This window comes from Trachymyrmex cornetzi, unplaced genomic scaffold, assembly GCF_001594075.2.
Source record: "Trachymyrmex cornetzi isolate Tcor2-1 unplaced genomic scaffold, Tcor1.1 scaffold122, whole genome shotgun sequence".
NCBI lineage: Eukaryota > Metazoa > Arthropoda > Insecta > Hymenoptera > Formicidae > Trachymyrmex > Trachymyrmex cornetzi.
In genome coordinates, this window is record NW_017295784.1 from 2441005 (window position 1) to 2462377 (window position 21373).

A 21373-nucleotide genomic window follows, 5' to 3' on the forward strand; every position below is an offset into this window, starting at 1 on the left:
CGCCGGCTTATTAAGAAACAATTGAGTTAAAAAATATTACGTAAATATTGATATATTCTTTAGCTTCTTAAGATGTCGTATTCAGTATATAATATACTTAAACAAACAAAAGAAGAATAGTGATAATGGCTAAGGAAGGATAAAAAGTATTTAAAATATAAGTATCAAGGAACATCAAGTGTAAAAATGTGTGCGATAGTAATCGTAGTTTCTTGCGCAATTGCAAGTCTCAAATATTACGTATATAAATAAAACGGTTTTACTTATTTTTTTGATATTACGTCTTTCACCGGCTTTTTTATCATAAAAATTGGAAACTATTATTAAATGCACTCAAATATATATAGAGTTAGATTTTATAAGTATTTAAAAAATTACAAAGTATATATTATACGATCAGAAAATTACAAGATATAGGAAATTAAGATCTTCAAAGAAAGATCATCAAACAAATTGGAATAACATTTGTATACAAGAAGCAATTCAGAAGATATATCAGAAAAAAATAAAGAAAACAGTTGTGAAAATGAATAAATTAAAGCCCTCGTTTCCCGGTTTATACTTATTAAAAAATGCATACACATGCCGAATAAAAGATTGAGGTACCAGACTAAAGAAAAATAAAACTGTCGCATACAGCGACAACAATGAATAAAATATTTTATAATGGATGAGTACAACAATGTATCAAGATTCCATACATCTGAACTTTTATCAATAACTTATGTTACTATATACAGGTATAAGATTGGAATTCTCACGAAAATGTCAATTCACGGAATACATCATTCCGAGTTTACTATTACAATAATGATGTTACATATTCGAGGGGGAAATTCAGTAAAAATATCGCAAGCTATAGACGCTATAAAGTCCATATCATCCTCAGCTAACCCCTGACTGACGCCAATATCAAGCAACACGTATATTAAAGGAGCACACAAAAAACATCTCAAAACGTTACACACAAATTATATAGCTGATCATGTTGTTGTTCATATTAGATTAATGCAATTGTGAAAATTATTTTAAAAAAGAAAAGAGGCGTTTTACGTTGAGAAATTTAAAGAACATTTTGTATAGAGGGTATGGACACGCTGAAATTTACACTCGTAATTCTCACAATCGCTGGATGTTGGCGACCGTTTTCGTGGACATCACTCAGAAAACATACATTATATAACGCCTATACATTATTAGTAATTAGCCTCATGTATAGTTTCACATTCACGCAATTTATGGACGTTGTCCTGAACGTCAATAATCCAGACGATTTTACTAATACTGTATACACGATGTTGGCCATATTCGCTGCGTGCTACAAAATATTCAATCTATGGGTGAATCATGAGAGTTTCGCGGAGTTAATTCAAAATCTTACGGAAGGAACGTTTAAACCATTAGTACCTGTCGAAATTGAAATTCGACGAAAATTTGACAAGATGATACAGTAAGTACAAAATTATATCCTGACTTACACTTAATTTGAAGAATTATTTGAAGCAATAATAAAGATTTGCTGATATAATAACTAAAAGATTAAATTTATAAACACATAAATTATTAAAGAAAGTTAAAAAAAGTTAGAAAATTATCAAACGTTTTTTCTCAAAGACTTTTTCCCACAGATTGTTAATATTACTAACGTTGTAAATAATATGCTGATACATTTAAATTCTTTGTATTATTTGTATATTTAAATTTTTTATATTATTTGTATAGTTTTAATAAATTTTATATTTAGAGGTAAGACAATATTTTTATATTAAAATAAATTTCGTTTTGCGAGATAAAGGCAAAATTACTTTTTCTGTTTTGTAGGAATATCGCAATCTGTTATGTTATTTTGATTATGCTCACTTGCGCAGGCCATTTCGTGGTATCATTACTAACGAGTTTCAAAAAGAGGCAGTTAATACTTAGAGGGTGGATACCGTATGATTACTCGTCGTTCGTGCTATTTTGTCTTACATACACTCATCAATACGTAGGCGTGATATCCGCATCTCTTGTTAATGTTGCTTGTGACAGTCTTATTGTTGGTCTGTTATTGCATCTGTGCTGTCAAATTACGATCTTACAGTATCGTTTTAAAGGTCTTATAACTGGTCAGAATACTCTGGATGATTGTGTACGCCAACATCGTCACATAATCGAGTTAGTCTTGTGAAAAAAATTTTTTTTATTTGATTTAATCTTAGAAAATTAATTAGTTCTAAATTTGGTAATATAATCCTAAAACTTTTCTTATTTACATGAGACATGTTTCAAAATCTTAAAAGTTGGATCTTCTATTATTAATATTCTATTAATATTATTCCTATATATATAAATACATATAGGAATAATATTAATAGAATATTAATATTAATAGAATATTAATAGAATATTAATATTAATAGAATATTAATAGAATATTAATAGAACATTTTTCGGAAATCTTGGAAACACACCGTTCAAAATAGGACATATATTCGTATGAACATCTATGCTTAAAATGACCGATATTCGATACCATCATCTCCTAGAATAATAACCTTTTCTTTTAGAACACCATGTATTAATAGTCAAAAAAGATATACAGTTTTAAGATCATAAATTTAACATCGCAATTCAAGAAACGATTACATGTTATATTCATATTTATTCTTGAATTGCGATGTTAAATTTATGATCTTAAAACTGTATGTCTTTTTTGACTATTAATACATGGTGTTCTAAAAGAAAAGGATAGATGTTTATACGAATATATGTCCTATTTTGAACGGTGTGTTTCCAAGATTTCCGAAAAATGTTCACATAAACGTATATCCCATTCTGAAAAATTTCCGAAATTATTGCAAAATTAAGAAAGAGATACTATATTTTCTAATAATTCATTGTTTGAACGACTCATTTTTTAAAGTTTTTAAAAAATGTTTAACAACTTCATCGTTTAAATTATTTTGAAAACCATTAGGAATAGAGCACATGTCACGTTTGGCTATGAGTATGAATATTTTATTTAAAATGACCAACACCATTACTTTAAAATATATTAATCTTTCTTCGTGGAATATATATTAAGTAACACATAACGACTTATCTTTTAATTTTTTAAGGCGATTAGTTTTAATGCTTGGGATAAAAATATTTTCTTTGCAGATTCGCATGCGCGACTAACCAGAGATTCACGAGAATTATCACGTTTCAATTTATAGCAAGTACATTCGTAGTCTGCTCGAACTTGTATCAACTAACTAGAGCAAAATTAATAGTAGATTTAATTATCCTTTTTGCATACACGATTTGTGTACTTATGCAAATTTTTATATATTGCTGGTTTGGAAATAAACTTAAACTGATGGTATGCATATATTTTACTCAAATTATATATTGTGGATATTTACATGTACAAGTACAATATATGTGTATATATTATTATTATGTTTTTTTATAAAGAGCTTAGAAGTAAAACACTTAATACATTGAAATATGTTATAAATTTATAGAGCCTTCAATTGATCGATAGTATTTTTGAAATAGAGTGGATAGCATTAGACCATAAAACTAAAAAGAGTCTTTTGATAATTATGATTCGCGCAATGAAACCTATTGAATTTCACAGTGCACACATTTTAAACATGAATTTAGATTCTTTTGTAGCGGTGAGTATAAAAAATACAGTAAAAAAATTAAATTTTTAAAATGCTACGAAGTATGATTTTTGAAGACTTGTTCCATTTTTCAATAAATCTCATTATCAGCTAATTCTCTCTCTCGTTCTCGCTTTCGTATGATATCTATTTTTCATTCCCTTTTTTATCCATTAAATTAAAAAAGTAAATTATCGACCACGTACTTTATCGAAAGTAGAGCAACCGTTAGCTGAAAAATTTCTATCTTTTTAACTTTTTGATTAAGACTATCGAAATAATACTTTTTAATTTTTGAAATAATACTTCAATAAAGATATTTTTCTCTATAATGTACAATACATATATGGTATTACAAGTAACACCATGATTAATAATTACAAAACATAATATAACAATTTGTAATATAAATTTTAATCACTAAGCATATTCAGGCCTATGACGGTCAAAGCTAGATTTATTTAGGCAAAAAAAGATCTAGCTTTGACCGTCATAGGCCTGAATATGCTTAAACTTAGTGTTTAATTCTACTTAGTGTTTAATTCTTGTCGGTCCGAATAAAATCTTATTATAAATTTTAATTATACGGATAATTATCTCCTTCAAACACTTTTAAACAATTTGAATATATTTATAATTATTACAGTTGCTTAAAACGTCATATTCTGCTTACAATTTGTTAACCCAAATACAGGAATAACAGTACAAAGGCAAGTAAAAAATTGCAAATATTTATTATTAATGCTTAATTTAATTATGACATGATAATGTATAAATACGCTATGGTAAAATGCTGATTAATAATAAATATTAAATATCTTTATCTATAAAAGATGTAAATAATTGTTGCTTTAATTAAGATAAGACTAAAAAAAAAAATAATATTCTGGCAATTGATAACAATTGTTTCCTTTTAAACATTTTGTATTTTATATCAGAATATATTTAAAATATGTAATAAAATATGAAACATTTATTTCTGAATAACATTGTTTTTTAATATTTTTATATACAGGATGATACTGGAGAATCTAAAATATATAATGCATTTCTATTTCTAATGGAAAAAAATTACACATTATATTATAATTTAATTATATATTATTGCAAATACAAAAAATGTAACATCATAGAAATATTGTTAAGAACATTAATTTTTTGTTTGATAATAAATGTCTTATAAATTGTCTTATAAATGCGTTCTATGAATGTTACTCCTTCGCTTAATTACGTTGCGTGAGTATAAATTAATACTAAATGATACTTCTAAACGTGAAGAACAATAAAGAAAGTGTTTTGTGTATCGATAAATAGCATGCCTCAACATATTATGAAGATTACTCATATCTCATATCATAGTGATGAACGTTTTAAGCGTTATCTCTTTCCTACTGTATTACAAATTTACTCATTCTCTAGATGTAGAAATGAAAGAAGTACATTTTTTGTAATAAAAATTGATCACAGGCGTAATCTTATTAACTACCTTGCGTAAATATATTATATTATAGACAATTATTGTAAGTATGACATTATTCTTAATAGATTCTGTTAAAACTTTATTATGAAGATACAGATATTAAATGCGTAGAAAAAAAGAGACAAAATATCAGCTAAAGTATCGTGTCAAAGAATTATTTCATATGTCTAGAAATAATACACCTTCTTGAAATTATACTTTATATCTTTTCACGTGATGTTTTTCAGAATAAAATCATTTTGAGGGCAGTTAAAATCGCTAAAAAGTTCTATACTTATTTATTATAATCATTAAGACATATATTGACGTGTACAATTTTTATGACTACTGGCTGTTTCCAACCGCAACCATGGAGACATCTATGTTCAAACTGATAATTTACAATATTTACAGATTATACGTAATTAGTACTAGTTAATTCGATGTTATATACCTTCACGCAAATAATGGACTTTTATGATGAACGTTAATGATCCTAACGACTTCACTAATTATTTGAATTGTATGATGTTAAATATTTCGACTTATGCTCAATTTCTTCACTTCCGGATAAGTTGCGGATAACCTTATCCAGGAGATATCTCCATTGTAGTCTGGGAGATATCTCTTGGATAAAGTTATCTAGAGGTGAAGAAATTGGGTATTAGTGTTATAAAATTTCTATCACCTTGTTAAGTTTCAAAAGCGTTGCTACATTAGTTAATTATCTTATTAAAAAAAACAACTTAAACCATTAAAAATTCGAGTGTAACTTTTGTTTTGAGATAATTTAATTTTTTAACTATTTAATGTAACTTATGTGAGATTTAAATACAGGGTTTGTCTAAACTAATAAAATTTATGACCGTGAAATCATATATTTGTAAGACATGTGTATGACTTCATTGTCATATTAATTATACGTATACACATATGATTTCATTGTTATAGACGGAAATTTTTATATTATGAGAAGAATCCTGTATTTAGTTCTTTATAGTATGGTTAAAAAGTAAAATATTAAAATAAACAAAATTTATAAAAAGGTTTAATATATTCGTGACTTCTGATCAGAATTTTAAGATAACTGTAGAAAAACTAAAAGAACATATAGACACATAACTTTTACCTTCATTAAAATTGGAGATAAATGGAGACAGTATCATCAATGGCAATCTATAAGCGAAAACCCATCATTTATTTCAATATCTCGTTTTTTTATATGAGAATAGCATATTATGTTGGCTCATTATGGCGCATAAGACACTACAGTCAAAAGATTTTCGCTAAAAGCTCAATCTGAAATAAAAAAAAATATATCTTGTTAGTAAATGCGATGTTTCTACATGATAATAATGAATATTGAATAGGGGTTTGTAAGCGGAAAAAGACACTGTCTATAGACGATGTCTGTAAAATAAAATGTTAAAGATACCGGTATTGTAAATACCGTTGTTATCTAACTGGAATTTGATTGTATTTTTTTCTACAAAATTGTTATAAACTTATTTAAAAAGACATACGTTGTAAAGTTAAGAAATCCTGTAGAAATGATTATGAGGAACAAATTACTTCGATTATTATCCAAATATCATAAAATATGTCATGTGTTTACGTTGCAGAATTGAATACATTGAGGCTATCTTGCTTTCTGCATTTATACTTAATAAAAAATGCATACAGATACCGAGAAAAAGATACGGAATGCCAGACTGAAGAAAACTGAAGTCGCAGACAATGACAATGAATAAAATATTTTATAATGGACGAGTACAATAATGTATCAAAATTTCATACATCTGAACTATTGTCAATAACTATATTATATTATTATATATAGGTATAAGAATGGAATTCTCATGAAATCGTCAATTCACGGAAAATATCAGTGTAGGTTTGCTATTACGATGTTACATATTTGAGGGAAAAATTCAGTAAAAATATCACGAGCTATAGACGCTGTAAAATCCATATCTCCTCAGCTAATATGTGACTGACGACAATAACACGTAACACAAATATCAATGGAGCACACGAAGAGCATCTCAAAACGTTACAACACAAATTATACACTTGATCATGTGTTGTACATATCAGATTAATGCAATTGTGGAAATTTTTTAAAAAAAGAGGCATTTTATACGTTCAGAAATTTAAAAAATATTTTACTTAGAGAGGGTATGAACTCGCTAAAATTCACAATCGCGGTTCTGACAATCGCTGGGTGCTGGCGACCTTTCTCGTCGACTTCGCAGATCAAACATGCGTTATATGACGCCTATACATTATTAGTAATTAGTATCATGTACAGCTTTACATTTTCACAATTTATGGATATTGTCCTGAACGTCGATAGTCCAGATGATTTTACTAATACTGTATACGCGATGTTGACCATGTTTGCTGCAGACTATAAAATACTCGATCTGTTTGTAAATCATGAGAGTTTCACGGAATTAATTCAAAATCTTACGGAAAGAACGTTTAAACCATTACTACTTGTTGAAATCGAAATTCAACGAAAATTCAACATGATAATACAGTGAGTACAAAAAAATTATGTCTTGATTTATATTTAGTTTATAATGACTACGTGAAAAATTAATAAAATCTTGGAAAATACTAATTGGAAAATATTAATTTTATAAATATGGAATATCGTTAAGAAAATTAAAAAAACTAGAATAAGTTATTAAAAAATTGGAATATTATCAAAACATTCTTTTCCGAAGATGTTTGTCACATCATTTTTTAATGTTATTAATGTTATAAATATTATGTTTATACCCGGTAAAAAATTTTTCATCCATGAATATGTATAAATATGTATAAACAAATATAACACGCATAAATATTCATAAACATATATAATTGTATATGAAATATGTCCATACATGTTCATACATCCTTTTTTTTTTAAAATTACTTTTTAGTGTAACAGAAATAATAATAGTAATATGAAAACATTAAAAATAATTAAAAAGGTAATTTTCGCACTATTTGTTTTAGAAAAAATCAAGTTTGAAGAAATGTAAAAAAATTACTTACGTATAATTATATATAAAATTATGCATAATTATGTATGAGTAATTTTTTTCCCAAACTTGTATTTTCCTAAAACAAACAATAATACGAAAATTATCCCTTTAATTATTTTTTATGTTTTCACTTTATTGTTATTATTCCTATTACCCTAAAAAATAATTTTATAAAAGAAAGAAGGATGTATGAACATGTATGGATATATTTCATATATAACTATACATGTTTATGAATATTTATGCGTGTTTATGTATGTTTATACATATTTATACATATTCATGTATGAAAAATTTTTTACCGGGTGTACAATTCAATTGTTTGTATATTTGTATTATTTATATATTTTTAATAAATTTTATACATATAAAGGCAGGAGAATTATTATTTATCTTTTCAATTAAAAGATAACTAATAATTTTTGTTCTGAAATAAAGGCAACATTATTTTTCGTATTTTTTAAGGAACTTGACAAAGTGCTATACAATATTGATTATGATCACTTACACAGGCCATGTTTTGAGATCGTTACTGACAAATTTCAAAAAGGGGCAGTTAGCATTTAGAGGATGGATACCGTATGATTACTCATCGTTCGTGCTATTTTGTCTCACATATGCTCATCAATACGCAGGCCTGATATTCGCTTGTTTTGTTAGCGTTGCTTGTGACGGTCTCATTGTTGGTTTGATATTGCATGTGTGCTGTCAAATTACGATCTTACAATATCGTTTGAAGGGTCTCATAAACGGCCAGAATACTATACGTGACTGTGTACGCCAACATCGTCACATAATCGAGTTAGTCTTGTGAACATTTTGTGAACTTAACTTGGAATATTTAATAATTGATTGTAAATATTGTAATATAATACTAAAATTTTTCTTATTTACATTTTTTCTTATTTACATAATTTCAAATCTTAAAATATACATAGTTAGGTAGTTGATACTTTTATTATAATATTATTTGTATTTATTTTACTTATTATTATATTTGTATAGTTATGCGTTATATTCATATTTTATTCTTGAATTGCGATATTAAGTTTATTATTTTAACAAATATTTTAATAAATATTTTTAAATTTTTTATTTTGACTATTAATATTAAATAATACATAACAGCTACTTTTTATGTATCTCTAATTTTTTCAAGACATTTAACTTTAATGCTTGGGATAAAAACATTTCCTTTACAGATTCGCAAACGCGACTAACGAGAGATTCAGGAGGATAATTGCGTTTCAATTCGTAGCAAGCACATTCGTAGTCTGCTCAAATTTGTATCAATTAACTAGAACTAAATTAATTGTAGATTTTATTGCGTTTTTTGCATATACGTTGTGCGTACTTGTACAAATTTTCATCTATTGCTGGTTTGGAAATAAACTGAAAGTCATGGTATGCATACTAATATTATCAAATTTGAAATTATTGTGTACACATACATATGTGCATAAACATATGTATTATGTGCACTATATGTATACATATATTAATTATCATATAACGCTTTTCTATAAAAAGCTTAAAAGTAAAACATGTAATATATTAAAATATGTCATAAATGTATAGAGTCTACAACTGGTCGATAGTATTTTCGAAACAGAATGGATAGCATTGGACTGTAAAACTAGAAAAAGTCTTTTGATAATTATAATTCGTGCAATGAAACCTATTGAATTTAACAGTGCATATATTTTTAACATGAATTTAGATTCTTTTGTAGTGGTGAGTATAAAGTATAATATAAAAATTGAAATTTATAGCGTATTATGAAGTATAGATTTTTTATGCTTATTCAATCTTTCAATGACTCTCAGCTAGTCACTCTCTTATTTTTGCTTTCGTTCAACCTCTTATTCTATCTTTCGCTCTTTTTCTTAGCCATTAAGTAACAAAAATTTCCAACCACATACTTTACTTTATTCGAAAGTGGATCACCTATAGTCACTATAATAAATTTCTGTTTTTTTTACCTCGTGATAAAACTTTTTTTAAAGTAATATTTTCAAAACAGTATTTTGTACTAAATGCATACTACAAGTAAAATTATAATGAGTAATTATGAACAAGAATCAACAATTTGAAATATAAATTTCGAATTATTTTTCTTAAAGATTTTAAAATTTAAATATGTTTATAATTATTGTAGTTGCTTAAAACATCATATTCTGCTTATAATTTGCTATCGCAAATACAGGAATAACGTTATAAAGGCAAGTTGTTGATATTAATCATTAATGCATAATTTGTTCATTTTCATAATAATACATTAATATGTACATTAGTACTAGATGTCTTCTAATTAGTAATAAATGTTAAATATTTTTAATTGTAAAGAGGTGTAAATAATTGTTGCTCTAATTAAGATAAGACTGAAAAAATAATATTCTAGCAATTGATAATGACTTTTTCTTTTTAAACATTTTGTATTAATATCAGAATATATTTAAAATATGTAACAAAATATGAAATAATTATTTTTGAATAATATTATTTTAATATTTTTATATACAGGGTAATACTGGAGAATCTAAAATATATAATTTTATTTTAAATGGCATTTATATTTTAAATGGAAAAAATTACACATTATATTATTGTTTAATTACATTATTGCAAATACAAAAATTTGACGTCATAAAAATTCATATATTATTAAGAATATTAATTTTTTGTTTGACGATATGTAGTCTCATAAATAAGTTCTGTGAATGTTACTGTTTTGCTTGATTATGTTGCATGAGTATAAATCAATAGATACTCTATGATCAAATTCTAAACGTGAAAGATAATAAAGAAAATATTTTGTGTATCGATAAATAGCGTACATCAAGACATGAAGATTAGTCATATCTCATATCATATTGATGAATGTTTTACATAAGCGTTATCTCTTTTTAACTGTATTACAAATTTACTCACTCTCTAGATGTAGAAATGAAAGAAGTACATTTTTTGGAATAAAAATTGATCACAGGCGTAATCTTATTAATTACCTTACGTAAATATATTATATTATATGTAGACAATCATTGCAAGTTTGATATTATTCTTAACAGATTCTGTTAAAGCTTTATTACGAAGATTCAGATATTAAATATGTAGAAGAAAAAAGAGAAAATATCGCCAGCGAAAGTAAAGTCGTGTCAAAGAATTGTGTCGTATATCTATAGATATCATAATATACCTTCTTGAAATCATATTTTATATCTTTTTACATGATTATCTTTTTCAGAATAAAATCATTTTGAGAGTAGTTAAAATCGCTAAAAAGTTCTCTACTTTTTTTTATTTATCATAGTTATTAAGACACATTGTATATATATATATCTTTTTCTTCTGATCAAACACTTTGTTATACACATTACGAAATTGACGTGTACAATTTTTATGATCGCTGGCTGTTTCCAACCGCAATCATGGAGAGACATCTTTGTTCAAATTTATAATTTACAATATTTTCAAATTATGCGTAATTAGCACTAGTTAATACGATGTTATATACTTTCACGCAGATAATGGCCTTTGTGATGAACGTTAATGATCCTAACGACTTTACTAATTATTTAAATTGTATGATGTCAAACATTTTGACTTCATACTTGTTATAAAATTTTCATCACCTCGTTAAGTTTCAAAAAGGTATATGACTTCATTGTCATATTAATTATACGTATACACATATGATTTCATTGTTATAGACGGAAATTTTTATATTATGAGAAGAATCCTGTATTTAGTTCTTTATAGTATGGTTAAAAAGTAAAATATTAAAATAAACAAAATTTATAAAAAGGTTTAATATATTCGTGACTTCTGGTCAAAATTTTAAAATAACAATAGAAAAACTAAAAGAACATTTAGACAGATAACATTTACCTTCATTAAAATTGGATATAAATGGAGACAAATATCATTAATGACAATCTAATGAGCGGACAGCAAAAACCCAGCATTTATCTCAATATCTCGTTTTTCATGAAAATAATTTTTTATGAAAATAGTAGCTTATTATATTGGCGTATTATAGCGCATAAGATACTACAGTCAAAAAAGTTTCTAAAAACTAAAATAAACCTAAAATAAAAATTAAAAAATCCTGTTAGTAAATGCGACGTTTCTACAATGATAATAATGAATATTAATATAAATAGCAGTCGATAAGCGGAAAAAAACATCGTCTGTAGACGATATCTATATGGAAATTTTAAAGTTACCAGTATCGTAAATACCGTCATCATCGGATCGAAATTTGATTGTATTTTTTCTACAGAATTCTCGTAAACTTATTTAAAAAAATATACGTTGTAAAGTTAAGAAATCCTATGGAAATGAGGAATAAATTACTTCGATTATTATCTCTATTTAATCCAAATATCATTCAATGTGTCACGTGTTTACGTTGCAGAAGTGAATAAATTGAGGCTATCTTGCTTTCCGTGTTTATACTTAATAAAAAATGCATACAGGTACCGAGAAAAAGACGCAGGGAACGCCAGACTGAGGAAAACTGAAGTTGTCGCAGACAGCGACAATGAATAAAATATTTTATAATGAACGAGTACAACAATGTATCAAAATTTCATACATCTAAACTCCTCTTGTCAACAACTTATATTACTATATATAGGTATAAGAATGGAATTCTCATGAAAACGTCAATTCACGGAAAACAACAGTGTAGGTTTGCTATTACGATGTTACACATTCGAGGGGAAAATTCAGTAAAAATATCGCGAGCTATAGACGCTGTAAAATCCATATCTCCTCAGCTAATCCATGATTGACGACAATAACACACAACACAAATACCAAAGGGGTACACGAAGAGCACCTCAAAACGTTACAATACAAATTACATAGTTGATCATGTGTTGTACATATCCGGTTAAAGCAATTGTGGAATTTTTTTAAAAAAAAAACCATTTTCTACGTTCAGATATTTAAAGAATATTTTATTTAGAGGGTATGAACTCTCTAAAATTCACATTCGCAATTCTCACAATCGCTGGGTGCTGGCGACCGTTCTCGTGGACTTCGCTGATCAAACATGCATTATATGACGCCTATACATTATTAGTAATTAGTATCATGTATAGCTTTACATTCTCACAATTTATGGATGTTGTCTTGAACGTTGATAATCCAAATGATTTTACTAATACTCTATACACAATGTTGACTATGTTCGCTGCAGACTATAAAATACTCAATCTGTTTGTGAATCATGAGAGTTTCGCGGAGTTAATACAAAATCTTACGGAGGGAACATTTAAACCATTGCTACTTGTTGAAATCGAAATTCAACGAAAATTCGATAAGATGATAGAGTGAGTACAAAAAATTTTGTCTTGATTTATATTTTATTTAATTTATAGGTAGTGACTATTTTAAAAAAATAATAAAGTTTTGGAAAATACTAATTGTTATATTAATTTTTTAAATATGGAATATCGTTAAGGATATTTTAAAAAATTAAAATATTATTGAAACATTCTTTTCCGAAGATGTTTGCCACATCGTATTTTATTATTATTAATGTTATACATATTATATGTATGTACGATTAAATTATTTGTACAATATATTTATATTATAATATTCATGTATTTTTTATAAATTTTATATATAAAGGTAGAAGAATATTTTTCAATTAAGATAAATAATTTTTGTTTTGAAATAAAGGCAAAATTACTTTTAATATTTTTTTAGGAACATCGCAAAGTGCTATACCATATTGATTATGATCACTTACACAGGCCATGTTTTGATGTCGTTACTGACAAATTTCAAAAAGAGACAGTTAACATTTAGAGGTTGGATACCATATAATTATTCGCCATTCACGCTATTTTGTCTCACATACGCTCATCAATATGTAGGCGTGATATTCGCGTGTCTTGTTAGCGTTGCTTGTGACAGTCTTATTATTGGTTTGTTATTGAATGTGTGCTGTCAAATTACGATCCTACAATATCGTTTTAAAAGTCTTATAAATGGCCAGAATACTCTACGTGACTGTGTACACCAACATCGTCACATAATCGAGTTAGTCTTGTAAACATTTTATTAGACTTAACGTAGAATATTTAATGTCTAATTAATTGTAAATTTAGTAAATAATACCCAAATTTTTCTCATTTACTTTTTTTTATTTATATATTTAGAAATTCTAAAAGTTGGATTTGTTATTGTAATATTATTTCTATTCATTCTATTTATTATTATATTTGTACAGTTATGCAATATATTCATATTTGTTCTTAAATTGCAATACTAAATTTATTATCTTAATACTTTATGTCTTCTGTTGACTATTACTATTAAATATTACGTGATATCTATTTTCTATATATCTCTAATTTTTTCAAGACATTTAATTTTAATGCTTGGGATAAAAACATTTCCTTTACAGATTCGCATATGCCACTAACGAGAGATTCACGAGGATAATCGCATTTCAATTCGTAGCAAGTACATTCGTAATTTGCTCAAATTTGTACCAATTAACTAGAACCAAATTAATTGTAGATTTTATTGCGTTTTTTGCATATACATTATGCGTACTTGTACAAATTTTCATCTATTGCTGGTTTGGAAATAAACTGAAACTCATGGTATGCATACTAATATTATCGAATTTGAAATTATTGTGTACACATACATATGTGCGTAAACATGTGTATTATGTGTATATTATATATTAATTATCGTACGCTTTTCTATAAAGAGCTTAGAAGTAAAACATGTAATATATTAAAATGTATCATAAATGTATAGAGTCTTCAACTGGTCGATAGTATTTTCGAAATAGAATGGATAGCATTGGACCTTAAAACTAAAAAAAGCCTTTTAGTAATTATGACTCGCGCAATGAAACCTATTGAATTTAACAGTGCATACATTCTTAACATGAACTTGGACTCTTTTGTAGCGGTGAGTATAAAGTATAACATAAAAATGGAATTTCGTAGCGTATTATGAAGTATAGATTTTTTGTGCTTATTCAATTTCTCTCATCTAACTCACCTTCTCATTTTTACTTTCGTTCAATATCTTATTTTATATTTCGCTCTTTTCCTTAGCCATTAAGTAAAAAAAATTTCTAATCACGTACTTTAATTTATTCAAAAGTGGATGAATTATAATCACTATAATAAAATTTCTATCTTTTTTATTACCTCGTGATAAAACTTTTTTTAAAGTAATATTTACAGAAAAGTATTTTGTACTACATATATGCATATTACAAGTAAGACCATAATGAGTAATTATGAACAAGAATCAATAACTAAAAAAAAATTTGAATTATTTTTTTAACGATTTTGAAATTTAAATATGTTTATAATCATTGTAGTTGCTTAAAACATCATATTCTGCTTATAATTTGCTATCCCAAGTACAGGAATAAAGGCAACAGTATAAAGGCAAGTAAAAAGATGTATTTGATATTAATCATTAATGCATAATTTGTTAATTTCTATATATATAATAATGCATTAATACATTAGTATTAGATGTATTCTAATTAGTAATAAATGTTAAATATTTTTAACTGTAAAGAGATGTAAATAATTATTGCTCTAATTAAGATAAGATTGAAAATAACATTTCAGCATTTGCTAATGTCTGCTTTTTTAATCATCTTTTTGTATTTTATAGCAGAATATATGTATATAAAACTACGTAACAGAATGTAAAACATTTATTTTTGAATAATATTTTAATATTTTTATGTACAGGATAATAGTGAAAGAAAGAAAAAAAATTTAACAAAATTTATATATATATTTCTATTCTAAATAGAATAAAACTTACACATCATTATCACTTAATTACATCATTGCAAATATAAAAAATATTATGTTATAGAAATTTAGATATTAAAATCTCTAAATTTCTCTTGTCTGACAATATATAGTCTTACAAATGCGTTCCTCGAATGTATTACTCCGTGGTTTGGTTATAATGCGTAGAAGTCAATACTGAGGGATGATACGTCATATTCTAGACGCGAACGATATTAAACAAAATACTGTAACAATAAATAGCATATATCAAGATATTATGAAGATTACCTGTATCTCATATCACATTGATTGCAGAGTAGAGTTAATTCTCCCGTTTCTTCTATATTGCTACTTTACTCTCTCTCTCTCTCTCTCTCTCTCTCTCTCTCTCTCTCTCTCTCCCCCCTCTCTCTCTTTCTCTCTAAATGTAGAAATAAAAGTAGTACATTTTCTACAATAAAAATTGCACATATACGTAATTTTATCAACTACCTTGCATAAATATTACACTACAGACAGTTACGACAAGTTTGATATTACTCTTGACAGACTATTACATATATTACGAAGATACAGATATCAACCTTCAGTATAAGAGAACTCTCCTATCTGAGTTATTGTAGCCTGGGCCGATTTTCATAGTTTAGACGTTTGAACACGCTTTGTGCAGTGACGCTGAAGCTTAGGGGGAAAAACTTGTGTACTGTGAACTGTCTCTATAATTCCCTTGCTTGACGACTTTGTGCGCCATTAGCGACAGAACTACGACGGAGTGCGTACTCAGATTATATTAACCTAATATGGGTAAATTGTCAGGAAATCAAAATTTACAAAAAAGTTAAAATGTAAGTAAAAGTGATTAATTGGATTATTTGTGATTCGTGTTATGAGTGTAAATCATAAAAATGAGAGAGAGAGAGATTTAAGACAGTTTTATTGTACTTTTAATGTCGGAGAGAAGAATTTAATTACCCAATCAGCGCAGAATATTTAAAAATATTTTTTAAACATTTATTTCATTTTTTTTACATTAAAAAGGTATTTAAAAAATATGTTTTAAATATTTTTTTAATATTGTATGCTGATTAGGCAATACTAAGATTATTATTGTAATTCTTGCAAATTGTTAATATTTACTACAGAAAATTTTTTTTATTTATTTAACGATAGGAGTATTTTTTTCAATTATTTCTATCAAAATTTAAAGTTTGTCGGTCATATAATTAGTTTCAATAAAACTAAAAGATCATTCATTTCCACTTTCTAAAAAAAAAAAAATTTTTTTTTAGAACGGATCGGAAAATCGCCTGTGGTTTCTTGAAGTTCAACTCACTTACAGCTATTGATTTATCACTGATAAAATCTCTTCTCGTTAATTTTTTTATTAAACTATGAGATTTTGAAAAAAATTCGTTTTTTTATCCGTTTTAATCCGATCTCTTTTTACTTATTGGAAAATATCTTTTGTTGTATGATTTTTTGGACTTTCTCTTTCCGAAAATTCTTTCTTTTCAGTCTTTAAATAATCGACTTAAAAAAATAAATAAAATTGATGCGTTACAATTCGAGATACAAAGGAAAGAAAACGCCGTATTAGAAATACGAATGTATATAGATATAGATTCGCAGGAAGTGTATAAGTACTAAGAGGATTAAATATATAGAAGAAACGAAAAAATATCGTCGGCGAAAATATCGTATCGAAGAATTGTGTCCTGTTTTTAGATATTTCTTAGTGTACTTTCTTCAAATTATATTAAATTTTATTTTACGCACTATAGTGATTTTGTCAAATTATTCTTTCGAAGACAATTAAAATTTCTAAAGAAATTCTATAATCATTTAGTCAGTACAATAGTTGATAAAACAAGTTGTAAACGGATACAGACGTACGTATCTTTCTTTTAATGACAAATAAGAATTCATAATGCACGTTCTGAAATTAACACGTACAATTTGTATGATCACTGGATGCTTTCGACCGCAATCGTGGACATCTTTGTTTAAATGGATAATTTACGACATCTACAGATTGTACGTAATTAGCATGATGTATACTTTCACATTCTCGCAAATAATGGATATTGTTATGAATGTTGATAATCCTAACGACTTCACTAATAATTTGAATATGATGTTAAATATGTCAGCTTCGTGTTATAAGTTTTATATCGCCTCTTCAAGTTATAAAAACATTGTTACATTAATTAATTATCTTACTGAAGAACCATTTAAACCATTAGATTTGGGTGAAATAAAAATTCGACGACGATATGATAAAATAATACGGTAAATATATTTTTAAGAATAAATTTTAAGCTTTTACCAAATATAAATCTAAATATTTTTTATTTAGTATTAAACATGCAATATTTTAAAAAATTTATGTAAGGTCATTACTAGATTTTAATTTATTTTTTAAATTAAAATTTAAGATATTTAAAATAAATGCATACATGTATTTGTAAATAATTTAATAACAAAAAGTGTAACTCAATTAATTATATATTAAAATAAAAAGCTCAATTATTATCACAATTAATACTCCGTGATACTATCACAATTAATACTCCGTGATAAAGAATGAAAATGAAATCATTCTTAAATACTTAGTATCGAAACTTATGTGTATTAAAAATAACATAGATGTAACAAACTCTTAAGTCGCTTTCTAGAAACAATACTTTGCGCTACGCGATCATGATTGTGACAGCATGGACATTTATGACTTTGATGTCGTTGCTCACTAACTTCAGACACAGGAGGTTAACATACAGAGGATGGATACCATATGATTATTCGTCTTATACAAAATTTTGTCTTACATATGGTCAGCAACTATTAAGCACGTTCCACGGTGCTTCCATAAATGTTGCTTGCGATACTCTCCTGTGCGGGCTCTTAATGCACATATGTTGTCAGATCGAGATCTTGGAGTATCGCCTAAAAAAACATTTGTGCAATCAATTTAGTCTGGGCTATTGCATACGCCACCACAACCGAATTTTTGAGTTAGTTATTAAAACACATATTAATAATAGAAAGTTATATAGGGTGTTCCATTTTAAAGAATTCACAGAAATATCTCTGAAACACTGCGTTAAATCGAAAAATGTTTTAGACGAAAGTTTTTTGATTGAAAATATTTTGTTATTAAGTACTTCAGCAAGTTATAAGGCTTGAAAGTTACAGTACCGTTGGCATTAGCATTATCCAAAGTGTCCGACTGACGGCTAAAACCTCTTGAATATTGTTCAGGATCATGACCTGGATATTTGTCCATGGAAACCATTGGAGGTTGTACCTCTTATTTTCATTTTTCACTAAAAATTCATTTTTATGTAAAAATGAAAATGAGAGGTACAACCTCTAATGGTCTTGATTTTGACAAATGTTAATCAGGTCATGATCCTGAACAACATTCAAGAGGTTTTAGCTGTCGGTCGGACACCTTGGGTAATGCTAATGCCGACGGTAGGTACTGTAATATTCAAGCCTTATAACTCACGAAGTACTTAATGAAAAAATATTTTATTTTGGTATTTTGAAAAGCTCTCGAGGTAAGCTACAAGAATATGTAATAAAAAATGAGGAGTTCTATTTAAAAAATTCGGAGTGACCTTAACCTGACAACGTCACCCAAGGTCAAACAAATGGTACCATCTTATAACCCCCTCGAAGTCAAGAAACTTTCGTTTGAAACATTTTTCGATTTAACGCAGTTTTCGGAAACATGACAGTGTTTCCAAGATATTTCAGTGGATCGTTTAAAATGGGACACCCTGTATATTTATTTTATTTAATGTTACTTTTATGTGTTAGTTATTTGAACAAAATTGTGATAGAAGTATTATATTTTTCTATTTTTATTTATTGCTAAGAAAAAAATATTAGTTCTTATGTCAGAGTTATCTAAAATAATTAAATAAATTATGAATTTTTTAAATGTGTGTGTATAACCTATTTTGATAAACAACTTATTATTACTGGTTTTAGATATTTACCTGTTATTTAGTTTATTTTACATATATTTTATAATTTTTCATAATTTCCTGTTGCAACAATTCATTTAAAAAATAGTTATAGTGATTATTAACTTAGAATATAATAATATTACAATACTCTAAAAGTGAACTTGATTACAGATTTGCGCAGATGGTGAATACAAGATTTACGCAAATAATTGGATTCCAACTTATGGCAAGTACAATGGTAACATGTTCTAATTTGTATCAACTGACTAAGTCAACTTTAAATGCAGATCATTTTGCGCTAATAATGTACACATGTGCCACGCTAATACAAATTTTTGTTTATTGTTGGTTTGGAAACAAAGTCAAATTAAAGGTATCTTTATAATGAAACAAGTTGTTGGATATTATAAATAATATATTTTATTAAAATTAACATTTTCTTCTATAGAGTTTGCATTTAACAGACAGTATTTTTCAAATGGAGTGGCCAGTTGTAGAAAATAGTATTAAAAAAGACATCTTAATAATCATGAAACGTGCAATGATACCGATTGAAATTACTACTGTACATATTCTGACTATAAATTTGGATTCCTTCGTAGCGGTTAGTGTAAAAATTTTAATGCGTTAATCTTAAAATAATTAAAATAATAAAGATATATCAAATAAAATTGTATTGTTGTTTATTTAATTACAATTAGTTTCAATAATAAGAATTATTCCTGTAAATATAGTACTTATAAAATTTCATAAATTTTCATATATAAATAATTACATTGTCGAAATTATAAGTATAAACGTTTTTATAGTAGTCTGAAATGTGTTTTTATCATTTTAGTTGCTTAAAACATCATACTCTGTTTATAATCTATTGGTACGAATCCAAGAATAGTAAGAATACATAAGTAGAAGAAGATTTTGGAATACCATTTTGTTTTATTGAAATAATTCAATAAATATTCATGTAACATTAGTACTTTTTGTGCAAGTTTGTTAACCATAGAATGATATCAATTATAGGTAAAAGTTTTTCGAGAATACAAAACCTAAATTATAAAAAATTGAAGATAAAGAAAGGTTGTGATTATGAAATAAAAGGGGAATACTAATACTATTAATAGTATAGAGTATAATTTTACACATCTGATATATGCACACATTTAGTTACCAAAAATTTAGTTTAATTAATATATCATTTAGAAGCCATATATTCAAGGCCTCCAAATTAAATTACAAAATTAATACCAACATACTTCTCAAAATTAAATAAACAGTACACATTTGTAAAACTGTCTACACTATCTGCAAAACTGGCAATGCAGTAAACGCCAGTGGCCACACTACACGTTTAAGCAAATTGTGAAGAAGTAATTTTGACGATCGTCAAATATACAGCTCAAACTATACAAAATATTGTAATATTTTATAATCTCCCATTAATTCCATAATTGCTTCTTTTCTTTTATAA

At 26.6% G+C, this 21373-nt stretch overlaps 2 protein-coding genes across 2 annotated transcripts in view; both read left to right on the plus strand.

Moving 5' to 3' along the window:
• The window catches only part of LOC108768398 (odorant receptor 94b-like), a 10462-nt gene extending 6127 nt beyond the window's left edge, over positions 1-4335 (plus strand). Inside the window, exons 6-9 of the mRNA XM_018518804.1 lie at positions 1220-1450; positions 3145-3346; positions 3492-3647; positions 4282-4335. Of these exons, the coding sequence (XP_018374306.1) occupies positions 1220-1450; positions 3145-3346; positions 3492-3647; positions 4282-4335 (643 nt within the window). The remainder of the gene's footprint in view (positions 1-1219; positions 1451-3144; positions 3347-3491; positions 3648-4281) is intronic.
• A 2939-nt stretch (positions 4336-7274) lies between these two features.
• Positions 7275-20536, plus strand: LOC108768401 (uncharacterized). Its single transcript, XM_018518813.1, is given in 11 exon segments — positions 7275-7636; positions 8598-8933; positions 9335-9573; positions 13105-13471; positions 13854-14189; positions 14557-14758; positions 14922-15087; positions 18013-18220; positions 18607-18942; positions 20077-20278; positions 20354-20536. Coding segments are annotated over 11 exon segments (2937 nt in total).
• Positions 20537-21373: the final 837 nt, after the last annotated feature.